Source organism: Delphinus delphis, chromosome 19, assembly GCF_949987515.2.
Source record: "Delphinus delphis chromosome 19, mDelDel1.2, whole genome shotgun sequence".
Taxonomy (NCBI): Eukaryota; Metazoa; Chordata; class Mammalia; order Artiodactyla; family Delphinidae; genus Delphinus; species Delphinus delphis.
In genome coordinates, this window is record NC_082701.1 from 9,458,620 (window position 1) to 9,482,266 (window position 23,647).

Genomic DNA, 23,647 nt, shown 5'->3' on the forward strand with positions numbered 1-23,647 from the left:
GCTCAGTGCCCTTCCCAGCCTTGTCCAGCCAGCACGTTTCCTTCTGTCCCCGGGTCCTGCTTTCCGTTCTGATTGGGATTGTTTCCGTCTGGCTTCACAAATAGGCCACACTCAGTGTTGCCTTTCCCAGCACATGCACACACCTGATCGCCCTGCCCCTTTCTGTCTGCAAATCACAGTCACCCACCCTCCGTGAAGCCCCTTGAGTATTTCTGTCCTCAAGCTCCTCTTGAAGCTGTAGGATGCTCCATTCATCCGCAACATGCAGCCTCACACGCACTGTATACTGTGTAACCTGTATTGTATCCTAAAAGGACAGTGTCCGAACCTCTGTGTGACTAGTTGAGCAAAGTGAAAGGAACTGAACTGAAGGGGAAGTCCTGGCAGCCGGCACTGGTTATGCCACAGCCAGTACTTCCATTTCTCACCTAAAATGAGACTTCTAAGGTCCTTTCCCTGGAATCTCCAACTCAAACCCGCTTCCAAAGAGCTCGCTTGATTTTGTCAATGCAAAGCATTGCTGGGACGCCATCCCATGTCCTAGTGGAATCAGCACAGGGACCTAGGTGGGCGTCCCCGGGCATGGAGGCAGTGTGGCAGTGTGGTCAAGAGACAGGTCCGATTCGTTTTCCAGACCCACGACCCCTGTGTGACCTTGTCACTTAGCCAACTGGCAAAAATTTTAACTGATAAGTGTATATAGTCGTATATGTGTAGTGATTCACCCTATTAAGCTTCCAGAAAAATGTTATTTTCTATTCAGACTATGTTTTTGCCAACCTGCAGTATAACTCCAGCTTGAAACACTTGAGAGCTTTTATCTTTTTTAAAAAAGAAAAAACTCTTTCTCGCTGCGCTTAAGGCAGAACAATGTATTGTTTTGGTGGCTACTTTGCACATTCGTAAACTGAGGCTTTGATTAATACGCGGTAGTGTTTGCTACTTAGATCTTTTGTAGATAGAAGCAGGAAAGAAGTTGGACACGTGCCAATTTACATATGGGGCTCATTTAGAAAATTATAGCTAGTGTTGGTATGCCGAACGTTTAGTGTGTGTTCAGGAAAAGCGGGAAAGAGGAAGGAACGGAACACAAAGGAGTAGGAAGGAGCAGCGGTTTATTTGCATGCAGCCAATGGGCAACGCGCCCTTGCTCTTTTGGCAGACTTTCAAAAAACAGAGGAAAAGTGGCTCTGGTGCTGCTGTAACTGGGTCCTGTAGTGAAAATGGCTGTGACAATTGAACGAATTTTAAGAGGCAGGAAGATCGGTTTAGTGTCAGCTGCAATTAGATAATCAGAGCTTTCAAGTCCTCTCCGCGGATGCCTCCCCCCGCCCCTCCCGCTGGAGGGGGTGATCGGCTCCCTCCCGGGAAGGGAAGGGCAACGCCAGCTCCTGCCCCGCGGGCGCCTGCAGGTCGCGGGGCGCAGCCAGCACGGAGCCTCCCGGTGACGACAGCCGGCGGCCCGGGGCGCGCGGCGACAGGGTGGAGCTGGGAACCCGCGCTGCCCTAGATGCGGGCGCCCGGGCGTTCGGCGCGCAAGGTAGCGTCTCCAGGGGGTGGGCGGCCCCTCTCCGCAGGTACTTTCGCCCCCGCGGCCCGCAGAGCCGCAGAAACAGAGCCGACACGGAGCAGACAGCAGCTGCTTCTCCAGGGCCTCGGACGGGGCGCGAGGGGCGCGCAGACGACGCGTAAGATGGCGCCCCCGCCGCTGCGCGCGGAGCTGCTCCGGGCCCCGCGCCGCCGCCCCCGCGGCCGCCCCGCTCGGCAGTGCCTCTCACAGGGTCTGACCGCGGAGGAAGCAGCCTCGTTTCCTGCCGTTTTGAAGAAAAACAAGGCAATAAGCGTTTGCTTTTGGACACTTTAATTATTGTTTGCAGTAAACCTTTCACTTGGTTCTGCATTTCATAATTCCTTCCGTTGATAGAAATTGACGAAGGAGATGTCTCGGAGTCTGTCCAGTGACGGAATTCTGAACTCAGAGCACTTTCTCCACAAGATTTTTACGCACACTCAAGGCAGTGGAGAGGGAGGTGGCTTCGGTTCTCCAAAGCTGAAAACGATGGTTTCGTTGATCCCGCCCCTTGAAACCGAGGACTGTGTGTTATCAGTAAGCGTAGCACTCATGTGTTTTCAACTATGGAAGGCATTTGGAATGACTTTATGATTTATTATTCTGTCATTTCGGTTAAAAGGACTGCGGTGAGAAAGAATGGACTACGTACTGTTTGTCAGTGTTAGCAATAATTAAGCGCCCCGCGCACTTCTGCGCAAATCTTGCCCGCGCTTCCCTACCTGATTAATGTGACGCCTAATTAAAAGCTCGCTCACTGTAGCTTCAGGAAGCTCTTCGTTAAACACTTTTTCTGGAAAATTTTATCTTTACATGGTAACATTTTGGAATTTAAAAAAAGAAGAAAGCTTTTTTCTTTAAACCATGCTATCGTGTGATCCTTTTTAATCACCTAAGACTGTTTATGTTACTTACATTTTTATAGAGACACCTATTTTTAGAACGTGTAAACCATTCAAACAGCAGGAAAAAAGTGAATTTAACATTTGGTGATAGAATGTTGTAATGGAAGGAGCACTGGAATTTTATCCTGAAGATAGGCATTTCTGTTCAGTCCTTACTGGTTATTGGTTATACCACCTTTTCCAAATCTGGCCTCTGAGCCTCTGTTTCCCCATCTGTAAAACAGATGTAATTTGTAAGGTTCAGTTCATTTAATGTGTGTGGAAATACGTAGAACTTGAAAGTGCTATGAAATATGTGGTGTCTTAGGGATAGGAAGACTTATTTATAAACTCTCTCAAACTTGCTGCGTAACAGATGCATGGAGTTTAGCCTTTAACAGTTCCTGTGGGCTTATCCTGGAGAGTTGAGAATAACTTACAAGAGAATTCAGTCTTGGTTTATTTTAGAGCTTTCATTCATTTCAAAATGCCTGTTCCCACAAGTCAGTCATTTCACAAATTTCGTTCATAGAGTCTTTTAGACTATAACTAGAAGATGGGTTTGTGAATTGATAGCACAGTCAAGAGACTTTGGTTTATGAAAGGCATGTTATTCAAATATTTTTGAAGTCATAAATTCTCCCAAGAAGAATGGTGTGCTTTAAACATAAAGAGAGTAATAGCCTTAAAAATGTAACACGTTTTCATTTTGGGGATAAATTCTAGTGTCAGAATATGTGGTGGCGGTGGTGGGGTATTGCTGGTGCTACTGGTGATGACGGTGGTGGTGGTGACGGTGGGAGTGATAATGCTATTGATGTGATGGTGGTGTTGGTGATGATGACGATGAGCGGCAAGAGAGGAGAGACTTCAGGGGCTCCCCAGAACAGAACTAGTCAAACTGTGCTCCTCAGATACCCACAGAAGACTTTAAAGGAGTCTGAGTGGTGAAAGGATGGTGGGAGTGGGGAAAGCCTAATTTTTCCAAAGTGGCTTTAGGTTTAACTCCTTTGTGTTTTGGGGAAGTAGGTTCTGCTCTTTGTTTTCTGTTGTCTGGTTTTTACCACCGCACTAAGAAGACGGTGAGTGGTATTTTCAAATCAACTTAAGTCTATATTTGAAAATCAAAAATATTGCATTAAAATCATAACTTTCTGCTTTCTAGTTTTCAAGTCCTTTCCAGCTTTTAAATGCATTTATGTATTCAAACTTTTTTTTTTTTTTTTGCCTGCGCAGGATGTGGTATCGTAGTTCCCCAACCAGGGATCAAACCAGCACCCTCTGCATTGAGAGTTCCAAGTCTTAACCACTGGACTGCCAGGGAAGTCCCCAAACTATTTTTTTATATATGTATTAAAGTACATAGGTCACAGTTGATTCCCATTTTAAAACTTTTTGAGAAGGAAAAACATGAGAAAACAAGATAAAGTGAAAGAAGGAAAATAAAAAACTAGAGCAAAGACTGGCACCTTTGTGCTTCATGCTCGTCTCGGCACAGAAAGTTCTTTGAGGGGAGACTAGGTCTTGTTCATCTGTGCAGTGTTTGTGAGCTCATCGGTAGGGCTGTTGAACATGCTTGTTCAGCAGAATGTGAGTGTCTCAGGGAACTGTCATCGGAGGACACTGTGACTAGAGTCACACAGGAACAGGCTCTGTACGGGGCCCCAAACTGTAGGAAGAGAGGACCCTGTAAAGAAAGATCCTGGGGCTAAGAGCTTTCTTTAATGTACCAGAACTGGGAACACTAAGGAGCAAGGCCGAAAATCAAATTGTAGAACCACGGCATAGAGGAATTTTTACCATTTAGCCTTAACTTTTTGGTTTTTAATGTATTTAATGTTCATTTTGACCCTATAAACACCCCCAAATGTGGTATTATCTTGGAAAAATCCATATATCATTTTGGTGTTCCTGAAGTTTAATTACAGTGAAAGACATTGTAATATTTGTCTCTTTCATTTTGTTTCCTTATCCCCTGTTTCCATTACAACTAAAAACATTTTAAGTAGAAAAATATTTTTAGTGGCTTACATGGTAATAACACATATAAATGTATATAGCAAATTAACTTGTTAGCCTCACTTTAAGCCCCTCCAAATAGTTCCTCATATAAGGGTGGCCGTCTTTGCAAGCTTAGGACAGAAGTCCTCACCTGGAAATGGACTTGAGCTGTTCCGTGCACTGGTGAGAATTGAGCTTCTCCTTTAGGTTCCTTTAGTAGCAGTGATCCCCTGTCCTTTATACCGTCTGTGCCAAAACACAGGTGTAAGTACCCGTTCAGTAAAACTCCCTTGGTGTTTGGGGGACATTTCTTTTTTTCTTCCTTCCTTCCTTCTTTTTTTTTTTTTTGCCACACCACACAGCTTGAGTGATCTTAGCTCCCTGACCAGGGATTAAACACAGGGCCACAGCAGTGAAAGCACCGAGTCCTAACCACTGGATTGCCAGGGAATTCCCAGGGGGACATTTCATCTCATGCTTTCACCTCCTTCCCTCTTTTATCTCCTCTCCTCTAGCCTTCTCTCTCTCGTCTCCTTTCCCACCATGTGTACCGAGTTCCAGAACACTTAGCTCCCCTTTGAGTTAGGAGCACTGGTCTCCTGGCATGCACCACTTGCAGACACGTTCTCGCCTTTGAGAAGAGTGTCCTGTTGAGCGGATGACAACACGTAGATTCCGCAGTGCTTGTTGGAGGGAGCCCCCACTTGATCCAGCTACTGAAGCAGGTGATGGAGGGGAGTGAAGAGGGGAGAAGAGTGGTGCTAATGGTCTTTTAAGGAGCTGGATGAAGCACCTGCAAGGATGCGTGAGTCCACACGGAGAGACTGCTGATGAACTGCACATTAACATCTGAGCTTCTGACTTGCTTCTCCCAGGACTGAGGGCGGATCCGCTCGGAGGTCTTGCAACCGCCCCAGACTCAATATGTCTGGATCTCAGTCCGTCATCTCCCTTTCTTCTCTCCTTCCCAGAACTGCCCTTACTCCAGTGTTCCCTATTATAGTTTAATATAGTTCCCTGTGCTCTACAGTAGGTCCCTGTTGTTTATCTATTTTATATATAGTAGTGTGTATCTGTTAATCCCAAACTCCTAATTTATCCCTCCCCCCGTCCCCTTTGGTCACCTTAAGTTTGTTTTCTATGTCTGTGAGTCTGTTTCTGTTTTGTAAATAAGTTCATTTGTATAACTTTTTTAGATTCCACATACAAGTGATATCACATGATATCTTCTTTCTCTGTCAGTGGGCATTTAGGTTGCTTCCATGTCTTGGCTATTCTAATAGTGCTGCCATGAACATAGGGGTGCGTGTATCTTTTCCAGTTATAGTTTTGTCTGGGTATATGCTCAGGAGTGGTATTGCTGGATCATATGGTAACTCTGTTTTTAGTTTTCTAAGGAACATCCGTACTGTTCTCCATAGTGGCTGCGCCAATTTACATTCCCACCAACAGTGTGTGAGGGTTTTCTTCTCTCCAGCATTTATTATTTGTAGACTTTTCAGTGATGGCCATTCTGACCAGTGTGAGACGATACCTCGTGGGTTTGATGTTAAGAACCTTCTGAAGTGTGTGAGTAGGCATTCATGATCTGCTGGAGGTGCGTTTGGAAAGACTGTTTGGTGCATTACTGAGAAGAGACTGGAGAGAAGCAGGAATGGGTCTGGGGGAGACAGTTAGAAATTCTCCTAGATTCTCATAGGAGAATCCAGTCGTAGTAAGTGAAAGTGTCCTAGAGACTCCAGTGTGTAAACGCACAGGCGAGACTTCATCCTGCCCTCTGTCGGCTCGGGTGCTGGGGCTCCTGCCAGCACTGCCTCGTTGGTGCCGAGCTGGCTCTGCTGCCCTTGAGCTCTTCCTCTCCACCCCAGGGAAGGACTGAGCGGTGGAACTTGATCACTGTGGGGGCCATCCCTTCAGCAGACAGACACACTTGTTAGAAAGAGCCCAGGCTGCACGGCGACGCTACATACCCTTGATACACCTTTATGGATGTGTTTTTTTTTTTAACCTAATGACTAATATTTTTCATGAAATTTGGGATTTTTAAAACTTACGTGAATGAAAAAAATCCTTTTTCTCACAGGATTATCTCCTTAATTCCAACGTTAGCCTTTGGTCCTTGGCCCTTTGTTGCTCTTGTAAAGCTCTAAGGGCAGAGGACTATCCGTGAAAGTAGAGAATTCAGGTATTTATCAGCATGTTGATTCAGTGTTTTTCATGTAATTTTTCTCCTCCTTGTTTTCCATCTCCCCTTTTCAGGTTTAGTTACTGTATTTTTTTTTTTCTTTTTTGGCTGCACTGCACAGCTTGTGGGATCTTAGTTTCCCAAACAGGGATTGAACCCGGGCCCTCGGCATTGAGAGTGTGGAGTCCTAACCACTGGACCGCCGGGGAATTCCCTAGTTACTGTATTAAATTCATTACTTGCCTTACCCTCTCTCTGTCTCATAGAGAAGTTTATAAATTATTTTATCTTGTAAAATGTAGGATGTTCTATAGCTCAAAATGTAATGATCTAGATTTATTTTTCTCACAAGCAACAACATTGCTCCTACATTTTATCATCTCATAATGTCAGAAATTAAATAATATTTACTATTTACAGTTTTATGTTTTGATTATAAATATTTGTAGAAAATTCCAAAACAAAACCATCTGAGTAGGAGGATGGCATATTTTGGAATTGTTTTACATTATTTATTGAAAACTCATTGGGTTTTATGGTTTTTTTATATGCAAACAATGTAGTTCTTGGATTGTTCATTTTAAACGAAATAAATCAGTTTGATTATAAAAATGCTTTACATGTGAAAAGATACTCAACATCACTAATCATTAAGGAGAAGCAGATCAAAACCACAATGAGATACCACTTCACACCCATTAGGCTGGCTGTTATTCAAAAATCAGAATATAACAAGTGTTGGCAAGGATGTGGAGCAATTGGAACCCTGGTGTATTGCTGGTATAGTGTTTCATCTTCGGATGAGGGATAGTGGTGATGGTTTCACAAAATGAGTGTACTGAACACTGCTGAATTATATACTCAAAAATGGTTAAAATGGAAAATTATATTTTGTATATTTTACCAGAAAAAAAATCTTCTCTCCAATATTGTAGTTGAGATTGACAGTGTCAAATATGTTGCTAGGTATTTTTTTGTGTGATTCTTAATGTAGTATATATAAACTCTAGATTATAAATTTTAGAGCTGAGAACTTTAGGGCTTAGGTAGGTAGTTCATCATCATCTTTGTAGAGTTGAGAAATGACTTAAGATTGTTCAGCTAATTGGTGGCTTTAGCTAAAACTCATATTTGGTTCTATACATTGATTCTTTTGTTTGTCCAACAGACATTTATTGGTTGCCTAATATGTAGCAAGCATTATGGATGTAAAACCTTGCTAGGCCAGGCTGGTAACCTGCTACTGCTGGGTGCAGGTTGCAGTGAGTGCTCTCCAAGTCAAGAGGTAGGTGGCCCGCCTTTGGGTAAACCTTGTCCCTGCAGAGGCAAGACCGAGGGAGAGTGAACTGTGGTAGGTTTGCTGACAAAAAGTGATAATCTTTGGTTTTTGTTTGTTTGTTTTTAATTGGGGTATAGTTGTTTTACAATGTTGTGTTAGTTTCTACTGTACAGCGAAGTGGAGTTCCCTGTGCTGTACAGCAGGTTCTCATTAGTTATCTGTTTTATACATATTAGTGTATATATGTCAGTCCCACTCTCCCAATGCATCCCACCCCACCTTTCCCCACTTGATGTCCATACGTTTGTTCTCTACGTCTGTGTCTGTATTTCTGCCTTGGAAACTGGTTCATCTGTACCATTTTTCTAGATTCCACATATATGCATTAATATATGATATTTGTTTTTCTCTTTCTGACTTCACTCTATATGACAGTCTCTAGGTCCATCCATGTCTCTACAAGTGACCCAATTTCATTCCTTTTTATGGCTGAGTAATATTCCATTGTATATATGTACCACACCTTTATCCCTTCATCTGTCAATGAGCATTTAGGGATAATCTCTGTTTTTTAACTTGGTCTTATTTTCAGTGTTAAATGATGAGTGGCTCATTGATCTCTTTATTTTGAGGGCCACCAGGGAAGCCCTCGTTGATCTCTTTAAATTGGTTATTACATAAGCTAGTTTTTATAGTATAGGCAAAACCAACAGAGGAAATTGTCATAAACCAGGGTAGCAGAGCCAACCCCTAATATCAATATTTGGCAATAAAGAACTTCATTGTTTTATGGTAATTTAGATACTTAAAGTTTTCTGTTGCCTATCTTCATTTTCCCTTTGTAGTTTTCACCTGGAATTACCTGCCTACTTTTTTTTTTTAATATTTACTTCTTTATTTTCTTAAGAACAAAAGCCTCGGATTTCCCAGGTTGCGCAGTGGTTAAGAATCTGCCTACCAATGCAGGGGACATAGGTTCGAGCCCTGGTCTGGGAAGATCCCACATGCCTCGGAGCAACTAAGCCCGTGCGCCACAACTACTGAAGCCCACGCGCCTAGAGCCCGTGCTCTGCAGCAAGAGAAGCCACCGCAGTGAGAAGCCCACACTCGCCGCAACTAGAGAAAGCCTGTGCGCAGCAACGAAGACCCAATGCTGCCAAACATTTTTTTAAAAGAAGAATAAAAACCTCTTACAAGCGACACAGTTGATTTTTTTTTTTTGACCACGCCATGCAGCACATGGGATCTTAGTTCCCCTACCAGGGATTGAACCCGTGCCCCTGGCACTGGGAACATGGAACCTTAATCACTGGACTGCCAGGGAAGTCCCTACCTGCCTACTTTAGAATCACCTAGACCATCATTCTAAATTCATTACATTCCTTTTAGTCGCGGCCAGTTAGCTCAGTTGGTTAGAGCGTGGAGCTGATAAATTCATTACATTCCTTTTAAATCAGGCAACAAAAGTCATTTGTTTGGGTTTTTTTTTTTAAGGTTGAAGTTAGTTTTGGTATGTTCTTTCTAGTGATGGTGATAATTCTTTGAATACTTCCTCTTTTAGCTCCATCAAACTATAAAAGAGATTGCGGGGGGGAACCCAGTTTTACTGTCCATGAGTAAGATATTTCTTGTTGAAATTAATTTGCAGAGAACATAATAATGAAAGTGTTCTAAAAGAGAAGAAATATTTAATTGCAATTATCTGTATATCATACTATTTAAAGAAACTGTCAACGATTTCTAAACTGTGTGAGGTCTTGAGTGATGCATACTTCGAATAAAGTCTATTGGAAAATTCGTTGGAATATAAGTTTGATTGCAATGTTAGAAATACCCCAAAAATTAGGAAATTAAAGGAGGTAAATAACAGATACCAAATGCTAGCTTCTTTAAAAGGATCATAAGAGTGAAAAGATATAAATACTATAGAAGATATCGTATAAAGTTATTCTGGGGATCTCCAAAGAAAAGACTAAATTAAGGAAGTAGAAAGCAACTGTAGAAGGAATCCATAGAGATCCGAGAAGATACCAGATATAGCGCTGAGAATATTTTTTATTAATGCACAGGAAACCAGGATAAACCATAATCACTGGTAATAACAGATAAAGTAGTATAAATGTAATCAAATCGTTCTAACTCTTGTACCCTTGATAACATGAGAGATCATTTTCTAAAACCACTTCTCTCTCTCTCCCTCCATCCCCCACCCCCCAAATATTGGTTCTGTTATATGATTCTGCGGGAGATTTACAATTCTTTTCTACCAAATGGGCTGTGTAACTTCTATCTAATACTGTGACTCATTAGAAGTCTTGAAAAGAACTGCACATTGCACCCAGCATCCAGGCGAGCTTCAGCGTTGTAGCCAGCGTTTCCCAGAAGCTGAGTGTTCACAGGTGTTGCATAGTCGCATAGATTCCAAACTGCTTCCAGTTAAGCCACTTTCTTTACTACAAACGCTTTCCCAGATGCTCCTGTGCTAATGTGCATTGTGAATCTTCTCAATACTATGGTGTAGTGGTAAGAATTAAAGTAATTTTAGAAGCATTAACTCTTTTTTGAATGGGAGCTACTTAGAAGACAAATAACTTTTTTCTTGAAGTCATTTTTTAGTATTTGTCATTCAGAATTGAAAACTCGAAATAAAGAGCTTCCCCCAAAGACTAGTTTTAACAGTTGATTCACCGATAAGTGGGAGGAGAATCTAACTTTGAACCTGTTTCATCTTTTGCAGAAATCGGCCACAGCGGGCTGGCAGAGCATTATGAAAGTTCCCACTGGGGACAGCAGCCCACTTACAGGAGCGAAGCCAACGGCAGCTGGGATAAAGTGATAATAGACAGGACCGATAAGGAGGCGTGGCCTTCCATCACGGGAACAGAGGCTGAATCTGCCTCAGAATGTACGACAGACACTGACTGTACCTCCAGCTGTGGCTCAGAGAACAGTAGCATGGCTACAGGGAGTGCCCAGGGCAGCTTCACGGGACACACCAAGAAGACGAGCGGCAACAATGGCACCAACGGCGCACTCGTCCAAAGCCCTTCTAATCAGAGTGCCCTTGGGGCGGGGGGAGCAAACGGTAATGGAAATGCAGCCAGAGTGTGGGGCGTAGCCACGGGCTCCAGCTCCGGCCTGGCTCACTGCTCCCTCAGTGGTGGGGATGGAAAGATGGACAACATGATCGGAGATGGGAGAAGTCAGAATTGCTGGGGTGCTTCCAACTCCAATGCTGGCATTAATCTTAACCTTAATCCCAATGCCAACCCAGCTGCCTGGCCTGTACTTGGACATGAAGGAACTGTGGCGACAGGCAACCCTTCCAGTATTTGCAGTCCAGTCAGTGCCATAGGTCAAAACATGGGCAACCAGAATGGGAACCCAGCGGGCACTTTAGGTGCTTGGGGAAACTTGCTGCCGCAAGAGAGCACAGAACCACAAACGTCCACTTCTCAGAATGTGTCTTTCAGCGTACAACCTCAGAACCTTAACACTGATGGACCAAATAACACTAACCCCCTGAACTCTTCACCAAACCCTATCAATGCAGTGCAGACAAACGGACTGCCAAACTGGGGCATGGCTGTTGGTATGGGGGCCATCATCCCGCCCCACTTGCAAGGCCTTCCTGGTGCTAACGGATCATCAGTTTCTCAAGTCAGTGGGGGTGGCAGCGAAGGAATCAGCAGTTCTGTGTGGGGACTGTCCCCAGGTAACCCTGCCACAGGAAATAGCAATTCTGGGTTCAATCAGGGGAATGGCGACACTGTGAACTCAGCATCAAGTGCTAAGCAGAATGGCTCCAGCAGTGCTGTGCACAAGGAGGGAAACGGAGGGAACGCATGGGATTCGGGACCTCCTGCCGGTCCTGGCATCCTCGCCTGGGGGCGGGGCAGTGGCAACCATGGCGTCGGTAACCTCCATTCGGGAGCTTGGGGCCACCCCAGCCGAAGCCCCTCTAACGGGGTGAACGGGGACTGGGGAAAGCCCCCAAACCAGCATTCCAGTAGCGACATCAATGGGAAAGGATCAACAGGGTGGGAGAGTCCTAGTGTCGGCAGCCAGAATCCTGCCACGCAGCCTGGCAGCGAACACACGAACTCTTGGGCCAAAGCTGCATCTTCTGGAACGACAGCAAGTGAAGGAAGCAGCGACGGTTCTGGCAGCCACAACGAAGGAAGCGCTGGGAGGGAAGGAACAGAAGGCCGCAGGCGAGACAAAGGGATTCTAGACCAAGGGCACATCCAATTGCCAAGGAACGATCTTGACCCAAGAGTTCTGTCTAATACTGGTTGGGGACAGACTCCAGTAAAGCAAAACACTGCCTGGGAATTTGAAGAATCCCCAAGGTCTGAGAGAAAGAATGACAATGGGACAGAGGCCTGGGGTTGCGCAGCTACTCAGCTTTCAAACTCAGGGGGGAAGAACGATGGGTCCATCATGAACAGTACAAATACCTCTTCAGTAACGGGGTGGGTCAGCTCACCACCTGCTGCTGCGCCAGCAAACACAGGTTGGGGAGACAGCAGCAGCAAAGCGCCAAATGGCCCCGGGGTTTGGGGGGACACGATAAGCTCTACTGCTGTTAGTAATGCTGCTGCGGCCAAGAGTGGCCACGCTTGGAGTGGGACCGTAAATCAGGAGGACAAGTCGCCCACCTGGGGTGAGCCTCAAAAACCCAGAGCTCAGAACTGGGGAGACGGACACAAAGCGAATCCCGCCTGGAGCGCAGGAGGGGGAGACTGGGCAGACTCGTCTTCTGTCCTCGGACACTTGGGGGATGGGAAAAAAAACGGCTCTGGATGGGATGCTGACGGTAATCGATCAGGGTCTGGCTGGAACGAGGCTCCAAGGTCTGGGACCAGTGGCTGGGGCAATGGCACAAATGCAAAGGTGAATCCAGGGACAAGCTGGGGAGAGTCTTTAAAGCCTGGCCCGCAACAGAACTGGGCGAGCAAACCCCAAGACAGCAGCGCGAGTAACTGGGGAGGAGCCACTTCCGTTAAACAGACAGGAACAGGGTGGATTGGGGGGCCGGTCCCTGTCAAACAGAAGGACAGCAGTGAGGCCACGGGCTGGGAGGAACCTTCCCCGCCATCTATTCGACGCAAAATGGAAATTGATGACGGTACCTCAGCTTGGGGCGACCCGAGCAACTACAACAATAAAACTGTAAACATGTGGGACAGAAACAACCCGGGCATCCAGAGCAGTGCCTCGGTCAGCACCACCACCAGCACCAGCACCACCACCGCGAGCACCAACGCAAACGTGGCCGAGGCGCCCCCGACGCACCAGGCCAGCGCCCAGCTGAACCGATCGCCACTGCTCGGTCCAGGTACGTGGGGGGCTGTGTGTTCCTTTAGAGGCAAAGAAAAAAATGTTTATTCTCATTACATTTGCACACATACTCGACTAGTGTTTTTGTAGCAAATAACATTAAACTGATTTTAGTGCCCTTCACCTTACAATATCGTATTGAATGTCACCCAAAGAGAAGAAAGTTAAGTAGGATTCTCTGATAGCTTTTGATTCAAGAAAAAAAAAAACATTAAGCACCTTCAAAAGAAAGGAGAGGAAAGAAGAAATACGTCCTCTTAGGAAAGATTGAGGACCATTATGTTAGTTTGTGTTTACTTATTACAAAGTCTTTTTTGTTTTTTGTGGTTTTTTTTTGGCCTCGCTGCACGGCATGTGGGATCTTAGTTCCCCGACCAGGGATCGAATGTGTGCCCCCTGCAGTGGAAGCTCAGAGTGTTAACCATTGGACTGCCAGGGAAGTCCCAAGTCTTCACTTCCTTATGAGATAAACCACTGGTTCTCAACACCAGAGGACTTTCGTTAGAATTACCCGGGAGCTTGGGGACTGGGGGATACCAACCTGAGAGATTGCTAGTGTCATTGGTCTGGAGGTTCAAACCCATTCTGGAGCTGGAACACAGTACAGTAATAATCTAGAGAAATACCCCATGCCTGCCTTTTGATCAGAGATGGTAAGCTGCCCTTCCCAGTCCTTCTCAGACTCGGGGTCTCACTGGCGGTGGAGGGTGTGAAGTGGTGTCAGCTGGCTTGGAGCAGAGCCGCCGCCTCAGCTCTGCCCGGAGGCCTGGGGTAAGTCTGAGCCAGACCTGCAAGCGTAGCCCTTACTTACGTTTCTAAGGAAGTGAAAGCAGCTCCTGAAGTACAGCCCGATTATCTCGTGCACTTAGAAATAAACACTCTGGGACACTTAAAAATCTATGTGCAGACACAGGAGAACATTGAATATTAATTAATAAAACATTTGATGAATAACATCTTCACAGTAAACTCTGAATCTAGCAATGAGATTAAGGGAGAATCTCCAGAGACGGTTTCTTTCACCCCTGAACTTTGTCAGGTTTCATTAAGACGTACAGATAATTTGAGAGGGATTGGGAGGCGGGGGGGTGAGGGGTTAGAGCGATAACTACCCAGTTAATTTAGAGTCAAATATGAAGGCCATTAGAGGCTTGATCTGAGTGAAACCAGTGACATGGTGGGGTCATGATATCTTGCCTAGGGCTGTGTCCTCCCACGGTGGATGGAAGTGAAACATAGTGCCACATGTCAATCAGAAAACCAGAAGAATACTGCTAATGTCGCTCCTATTCCAGAACATTTTGTAATCCGTATTCTACGTACCTATCTACCTATTCTCCTCAGCTCCTCGGAAATGGGTCTCATCACCCTTGGCCAGGCGTTCAGCTGTGCCGGTGGTAATCCCTGTAGCTGTCTCATGAGGTTGGAGGAGGCCCCAGCCAGAAGCAGACTTGCCTTTGCATTGTATTCTTATTCTAATGATATTATATTTGCTTTATCGTTTAGTTTTCTGGCACAAACATAACCAAAGGCAGAGATTGTGTGAGTTAATCATGGAAGAAGCGTATCACCCATTCGATGAACTAAAACTTGGAAGAAATTGGATTTGGGAATCCTCTCGCTAGGTAGATAAAACACATGTGCGGTTTCTCTAAGTCTCCTTAGAGCAGAAGCTGGAGGACATTGTCCTGCCTGCAAGCCGCCCTGTCCTAGAAGCTCAGTTGCTCTTTCATCATCCTTTGGTATAAAAATGATACTCAAAAGTAGAGTCACCTGCAGATGGAGTGAATCAGCAAGATGCTGTTAGAGCGTGACTATTTTCACACCATAACCTCAGAAATCGATCTCACCGACCCCTCCAGCCAGAGGAATTCTATTTTAAGCACCACGCAGTAGTTACTGAAAGAGGAATGAGCTGTGAGCAATCAATGCTTTGTGTGGGTATGAGATTTTTCTTGGGTTTCAGTTTGGTTAGGCTGTTTATACTTTCATGTGTGTTGAGGGACTTGGTAAGTCGGGCTGGACGTGAAGGAGGACCAGGGAATCAGAAGTCCTGCTCAAGAAGTAGGAGAAGATGCCTGTCAGTGCAGGTCCTGCGGATACACGTGAAGGTTTTCACTTTAGGTACCTTCAGTTCAAAATGAATAGAAAAATGAGACAAAGATGCCATTTGCCCCGCTACACAGCATATCAGTAAGAAAGAGTTAGCCCATTTAAAATCGGTATTAATGCACTAAAATAAAAACCTATTTTTCTGTTTCTGATACCTACCCTCTGTGATGACCCAGTAAGACGGGCAAAGGCAGCTCTTCCTAAGAGGCTGTTGTGCAACTTGAGACCACGTGGTCAGCTTTAAAAAGGACCCTTATCTGTAACCCTCAGATAGACTCCCCTGTTTTTGGAACAGAAGTGTCAAATAAATGCCCGAGAAACAGGGCGTTCTAAAAATTATGGGATGCTTTGCATCTGACTGAGCAAACTCTTCCACATAAAGCTTCACTCTAAGTACCTATCTTGATTTCAAATGTGAAAAATTAATTGTTGCTGCAGTAAATAAGAAAAATTGCCAGTAGCCAGTAGCCATCCAAGCATTGTAATAAATTTACATTAGGCTTACGTGCCATCATTATGAACAAACTCCCATCTCATTAATACTTAAGTTAGTACCTAAAAATACCAAGCACATAGCAAGCGCTCAAATGCCTAATCAATTAAATTTTCAGTTCTTTATTTTTCCTTCACTTAATTGTAATTGGTCACTTTTTAACTGAACCTTTCTTCCCCAAAAGGAGTGCCTGTCACACTTGTAGAACTCTCTAAGTAGCATCCGTGGAACAAGCTAGCGTTGATTTCTTATTTCACAGAATAACGAATGAATGCCACCTCCCAGCTTAACTATCTGTAGTGCTTAGGATGAGAATCTTTGAGTCGGGTGAAGATTCTCTTTCTCTAGGTTCTGTTTCCTGGGCTCTTATCTGCTCTGTGCTCATTTTCACGCCAGTCTTCTGGGCCTGCAGCACTTGGGCACTTCTGGGCCTGCACCTTGGGCACACCTTTCTCCGTTCTGATAGAAAGATAAAGAATGTACAGTAAGTCCCCTACATACCAACCTTCAAGTTGCGAACTTTCAAAGATGTGAATGTGCGTTCACACGTCCAATCACATTAGTTAGTTCACATTGAAACGGAACAGGACCCTAGGGTCCTTGCCCCCTCCCACCATGTCCTCAGCCTGCCTTTTGTCTGTGCAAAAACTTCGGCCAAAGAATTAGTTTAATCAGAGAAGTGAGAAAATGCAGAAACAAAGGAAAACAGAGGAGACCAGATAATAATAGTTTAGTCAGTAAACATAGTCAAGGACCTTTATTTCCTCCCCAGTGGCTGTAGATAGTATTCTGAGCCGTATCCTGTGAGCTGTCTTATAGATAGTGAAACCCACACCAGGTGGCAGAAGTTATCTACATGATGAGCAGGCTGTAGCCATGACATAAGCTGCCACAATTCCAAGAACTGGCCTCAAGGAAATGGAAACGAACAGACCCTGGAACTGAAGATTAACTGTACCTAAAGCAATCCAGATGACTCTGGTCAGACCACTGATGACCAATTTCAAGATGCCTGTCAGGCTGACTGTATTGTTTCTACATGTAGCCCCCTCCCTCTGTCTCTAAAAGCTGTTGCCCCCTGATTGTCGGGGGAGGGGGGAGTCGGCCTTTGGACAGGCGTCCGCCCTCCCCACCCTCCCCGCTTGTCGCCAGCATCCAAAATAAAGCAAACTTTCATTTGCACCAACCTGGCCTCTTTATTGGCTTTTGAGTGGCAAGCAGCCGGACCTGGGTTCGGTAACAACATGTCTGGCGTACATTGTCACGTGCACGCATCCTCTACAAGTGGTTGTGCTTTTGTGTACTGTACTGTACAGTGCTGTATAGAGTACAGTGGTACAGTATCTTTATTTCAAGCCCAGGATGAGTGAGTGAAAGTGCAGCTTGCCCTCTGTCTCCTGTTGCTGACGATCCTTCAGCTCTACCATCTCCCACCTCCTCTCCCTCCTCCAGTCAGTAACGCTTCTTGCCTGTTCACTCGATGCCAGCCCCTTGTACTGTATGCCAGCTGTTGTACTGGTACTACTGTACTTTTCAAGGTACTGAACTGTAAGATTAAAAATGTTTTCTTTTTCCGTGTTTTTTATGTATTATTTGTGTGAAAAGTATTATAAACCTATTACAGTAGAGTACTATATAGCTGATTGTGTTAATTGGGTACCTAGGCTAACTTTGTTGAACTTACGAACAAATTGGACTTACAAACGCACTCTCGGAACGTAACTCGTTCGTATGTAGGGGACTTACTGTATATTTAAAATGGACTGAAAACTACATATTCTGGTAGCATCTCATTGCTGTTGTTATTTTATTCCCAGCACTGTGTTTGTTCAGTTGAAGAAGGGAGATAATTGGGACTTCTCTGGTTAAAGACTGTGCTTCCACTGCAGGGGGCATGGGTTCGATCCCTGGTCAGGGAACTAAGATCCCGCATGCGGTGTGGCCAAAAAAAAAAGGGGGAGGTTGGGAGGGTAATGACTCCTGTATCCCATGGACCATCTTTTAAAACTTTAATATCAATGTTTTGATGCAAGATAGAAATTTGTTCAGCCTCATTAAGCCCAACTTTAAAAGAACTTCTATAAAATTATTAACAACAGGGATACCAAATTCACTTGAGCAATAAACATTAAAAGTGGAGAGCGTATTTATTTTAGTAGTATGTATTTAAAATTATCTCCTAGCTACCGAAAATATTTGCTTTGCATCAAAACGTTCTGGTGTGCCTGGGTTTTTAGCATCTCTTCCAGAGGCTCTCGGTTGTCAGGTGGTGCACTCATTCTGATGTGTATGTTAGTTTGGCCTTGTAGGTAAATTATTTTCTTGCCAGAGAGCAACGTAAACTGGAAATGTTGTTTTCTTGCTTTTCTTCCATTTATTTCTAAGGTTTTAGAACCTGCCGCTTGCAGACCCTTTGCCTTCCATATAAAAATACTCTGTAGACATTCCTGCTGCTTTCTCAGGAATTAAAACCTCTTTAACTATAATTACCAGGGTTTTAACACTTATTCTTAGTTTTGACTTAATTAAATAATTTGTAGTACTGTATTTCAAAGAGATGGCAGTATAAGGGTGACAGACAGATTTTAGGTGAGTTTGTTATTTAATTACCAACAGTAAATCAATATTTTTATAGCTGATTGGCCTTTAGCAACACCTGTATTATTTTATCTTCCCCAAACTTCCATAATTTTTGTCATCTGTGTTAATTTTCCTAATTTAATTTTGTCCCTTCGATTTGTAAAACTCCTTCTCCCAAAATGCATTATTGTTTTATGTGTAATTATAGGTAACATTACAGTTAGCAATTGCCGACAACAGCAATTAGGGCTAACTTCCCTGATATTGGTAATAGTTTACATAATATATTGCTCAGCATAGAGCTTGTAGTTTGAAATGATTCATAGGTTGCATGTACTTTTATTGTGAATCAATATTATTGCATTTTATTAGAGTAAAGCATCATGGGAGCTGATCACATGCTGTTTCTGGTCAGAAAATTAATAAATTTCATAATGGAGATGGTACTATCCATATTTTAACCAAATAACTTAAAATTTGTGGTTGGCTACTTGTATTTTATGCTTTCTATTCTTCAGTTAGTATTTAAAACATTCACAGTTCTGTCTCCGAGAAGCTCTATCTGTATGAAGACTACAAGTGATATGACCTGTCATTGTGACTATCAGTAGTGTCAAGTGAGCTTATGGGCAAAAGCAAAAAGATCAGAATTTGGATTGATTCGGAAAAAGTGAAGTTTGCATATATAACATAAAATGTTTTTCTTACTAAAGTATAAAGAAGGTGGGGAGATCCTTACTGTTGCCTGGTCTCGTGGCCGCTTCTGTGCCTGTAGATAGTGATGCCATAGCCTTCTGGATTCATTAGGGACCCTCATCTAGTTTCATTGCATCCCAGTCCCAGATCAGGGCGCTATGGCAACAGGACTGGGTGGAGGAATGAAAGAAGAATTCTGAAAAATTCTTGCAAAAAATACTTGCAATCAGTGTGTTTGTTGGAACCACGCTTATCCATAATTCCTCCACTCTGTTCCCGTCTTTAAAGATGAATGCCTCAGCTCTTTCTCAGCCCACTGCTGGTACCTGAGAATTGTCTGGGTTCTCTATTATTACTTTATTTGTACATGTCTAATCTGCCATCTTCTCATTTCTTTGCCCAGATATATGTCCTTGATGGTTGGTCAAAAGATAAGCAAAAATAAATTTCAGTGTATATTTGCCACTTGTAAATTTTTTTATAAGAGATTAATGTAACATGAAATTTCTTTTAGGTTGTTATGTATAATACCAGAAGTAAAAGAGCTACTTCTTAAACTTTAGTTTTTAAACTATTCTTTTAAACTCTATCATGTTGCAAATACTGTGAATTGAATAGTTTTTAATATAATGGACTTTTAAGTGGGTAGGGGTCAGGAGTGAGAAAAATGCAGCTTAAAAAAAAACTGAACAAATCTGATTAGATTCAATATTGTCTCCTTTTCGCTTTCTACTAAAAGCCATCCTAAAGATAGATTATCTCAAAATTATTTTGAACTTGAAATTACCATTTTTACTTTCTCTCTCTGTTTCATTTTTATTGTTTTCTCTCTCCCCTGGTGCCCTTTTCAGTTTCGTCAGGCTGGGGAGAAATGCCTAATGTTCATTCAAAGGCTGAAAACTCTTGGGGAGAGCCATCCTCCCCTTCTACCCTGGTTGATAACGGCACAGCAGCATGGGGCAAGCCGCCCAGCAGCGGCAGCGGATGGGGGGACCAGCCCACCGAGCCGGCGGTGACGTTTGGAAGAGCCGGCGCCCCCGCTGCCGCCCCAACCCTGTGCAAACCAGGTGAGCCGTGCTTCCTGCCCTGGGTTGGCCGGTTCGAGATGGACCCGGGTAGTCTGTTTAGAGGGATGCTTCTCATTGAATTTTAAGAATTAGTGTTTTAGGACGCTTTCCTCATTTTTAAGTCTAACGTTAAACTAAAACTATGAAGAAATATTTGCCCTGTCTGATACAAGAACACAAGGGAGCTTTTAACAGAAGTCCATGTTCTCCTTTTTACAAAAAAATAAATACAAGGATCAGAGCAGTAAAGCATAGCTGCTTGCTGGTTAGTGGCCTCCACGCTTCTTCAGCAGTGTTCTGCTACCTGCCGTTCAAACTACTTAAACTTGCTATTTCACTGAGCAAGGCGGATAAGCCAGGCCATTTTGCTTTTTGAGATTAGGTTTTGAAACATACATTACTTAACAGCAGTCTGACACTTGCTTTGCTTTCAAGTAAACAAAATTCTGCTTTAGATTCTCGCGTTTATGCTTCTTCTCTCTCTTTTTCTTTTCTTAAAGAGAAAAACTATGCTGTGTTTTCCTCCCATTATCTGAAAGTATAATAAGTATACGTATAAAATGTACATCCTTACAAATGAGCAGATCATGTTTACCAAGTGGCATCCTGTAACGTGTGGCTGTTTTGCAGTGTGATACTTACGACAAGAGCATGAATATGTTTGCTGATTTAAGTCTGATATTAAAATTAATTGTTCACATGGCTGCAGAAGCTCAGGTTTCTTGTGGTTTTTTTGGACATCATTAAATGTCTCAGATCTTAAAATGAAACTTTATTGTTTTAGTATTTTGTTACGTTGTTAACACTGGATAGTACGCTCCGTATACCAACCATTCTGCTGGATTATTTATTTCATTTATATTACTTCTTGTTATACATCTAAAGGATGGGGAGCTCCTGGGTATTTAAATTCAGGCACTGAGATAGTATATTTGTTTTTAATAATTTGTCCTTGGAGGCCTAATTATATGCCTGTCCACCTTGTAAGCCTCATGTCTTCATCGTCTTACGGACTCTAGTAACAGTACTGTCACCTGACCTTTGTCCTTCTTCAGATTCCCCAGGAAGTGAAAATTCGGGGTAACTTTTTTTTGCGGTATGGCCGCTCCGCGGCATGTGGGATTTTCCCAGACCGGGGCACAAACCCATGTCCCCTGCATCGGCAGGCAGACTCTCAACCACTGCGCCACCAGGGAAGCCCTGGGGTAACTTTTATACCAAGAATTGCTTTGTATTTTAAGAAAGGAGAAAGATAATATCCTGAAATCAAAACTCAGTATTCAACTTGTAAAACTCCCTCTGCCTATAGCCTCAGCTGTCTCCATCCTGTCATTCTGGGAGCATCTCCTGGGAGCTTGTCAAAAGCGCAGACTGTTGGGCCAACCACAGACCTGCCGCATTTCTCCTGATCCCCTGGCAACTCGGGTGTGGTCGCGTTGGGGGAGCACTGGTCCACGTGACATACCACATGACAGGGAGGATAGTGACGTTTTGCAGGACTCTGCATTTTACCAGCCATTCCATATCACGCAGAGATTGCCTCCTTCAGTAGCCTCCAGGATTTACTGTTAGAATGTCCATGCCTTGAAATGACTTCTAGTTGGTTAAAGGAGTTTGGAACAGCACAGCCTACAAATAGCTGAAGTTTGAAGAAAAAAATAGGTACATATATACATGTATATTACATTTCTAGTAGGGAAAATTAAATTCTTAGGTCTAAGGGAAACAAAGTAGTAAAAGGTAGGTTATGTACACCCCTTTTGTCCTGCCTCCCCCTAAATGATGTTATAGGGCACCATTGTCTGCTTTGGGAATGGTGAATCTGATACGTTCGTGTTCCCTCTCTTTCTAGCTTCAAAATCTATGCAAGAAGGCTGGGGCAGCGGCGGGGACGATGCGAACCTCGGTGCCGGTCAGTGGGAAGACGAGGATGGGGGCATGTGGAACAACGCCGCTTCCCAAGAAAGCACCTCCTCCTGCAGTTCCTGGGGGAACGCCCCCAAAAAAGGACTCCAAAAGGTGCGTGCGACACTAAAGGAACTAAACTCTAAAAATCAGTGGTGGTACTTAAAAACATTCAGTTTCAAGGTGGTATCTCCAGGTAACAGTGACAGAGAGATCTGAGGTTCTCAAAGTGCTCTCAGGACCCTGGTGGTCCTGAGGCCCTCTCGGCGGGTCTCTGCCGAGCGTAGAATGGGGTTTTCCAGAGACTACATGCCATTGCTGTCACAGCAGAGCGAAGGCAAGGACAGATGGGTGAATCCAGCTGCTTCTGTGAAGCCGGACAGTAGAGAGATGTTCAGTCAGGTACGACAATGCCACTCTTCTCACTAAAAATTTTTGTTTTAGAAAATATAATTATTTTCCATTAAAAAACATTGTTATATTAACATATAATGGCTTTGTTATGGTTATCTTTAAACAAATTAATACAGTTTTTTTAATTTATCAGTTTTAATTTCTAATACAGTAAATATCAATAAATACAACCCATATAAACAAAACTTCTTTAGGATCCTCGGGTTATTTTTGTTTTTGTTTTTGTTTTTGTTTTTGCGGTACGCGGGCCTCTCACTGTTGTGGCCTCTCCCGTTGCGGAGCACAGGCTCCGGACGCGCAGGCTCAGCAGCCATGGCTCACGGGCCCAGCCGCTTCGCGGCATGTGGGATCTTCCCGGACCGGGGCACGAACCCGTGTCCCCTGCCTCGGCAGGCGGACTCTCAACCACTGCGCCACCAGGGAAGCCCAGGATCCTCGGTTTTTAAGAGAGGTAATAGGGTCCTGGGAGCAGGAAGTGTGAGCACTCCCCAGGGACTCAGTTCTCTGCACCCAGATGCACAGCCTCCAGAAGAAATCAAGTGAGGTCCACAGCACAGATGCGCACCAAGACAGCTTCCAAGTAGATCGCAAATTCAAATATGAAAGAGAAAAATGTAAAAGAATTTTAAAAACTATCTTGGCGAGGAAGAGGCCTTTCTAACTATGACCAAAATCTAAAAGCCATGGAATGAAAGGCTTATAACTTCAGTAAACATAAAAACTATACCTGATAGAAAATTTCATCATCAAAGTCAAAAGACAAATAACAAACTGGAAAAAAATGTTTGTAAGTCATAGAGAAGACTGACCTTCCTGATAAATAGAGAAAGATCCTAGAAACTGGTTTTTTTTAAAAAACAAAACCCACCGGTAATCCAGTAGACAAATAGCGAAGAATGTAAGCAGGCGATCCGTGGAAAAGGAACACAAGTCACTGTTAAACGTGCGAAAGGATATTCAACCTGACTTGCAGAAAGAGAATTCAATTTAAACAACATGAAGAAATGCCATTTTTCATCTCTCAGCCCAGCAGAAATCCAAAATACGCTGTCTTCGCAAAGCTGTAGGAAAGCCAGCACTCTCGTACGTTGCTGGTGGAAGTGCAAACTAGTGTAACC

At 43.8% G+C, this 23,647-nt stretch overlaps 1 protein-coding gene across 1 annotated transcript in view; it reads left to right on the top strand.

Moving 5' to 3' along the window:
- Positions 1 to 23,647, top strand: part of TNRC6C (trinucleotide repeat containing adaptor 6C) — a 127,417-nt gene that overhangs the window by 72,887 nt on the left and 30,883 nt on the right. Inside the window, exons 5-7 of the mRNA XM_059996999.1 lie at positions 10,657 to 13,260; positions 19,995 to 20,210; positions 22,063 to 22,229. Coding sequence (XP_059852982.1) covers positions 10,657 to 13,260; positions 19,995 to 20,210; positions 22,063 to 22,229 — 2,987 coding nt within the window. The remainder of the gene's footprint in view (positions 1 to 10,656; positions 13,261 to 19,994; positions 20,211 to 22,062; positions 22,230 to 23,647) is intronic.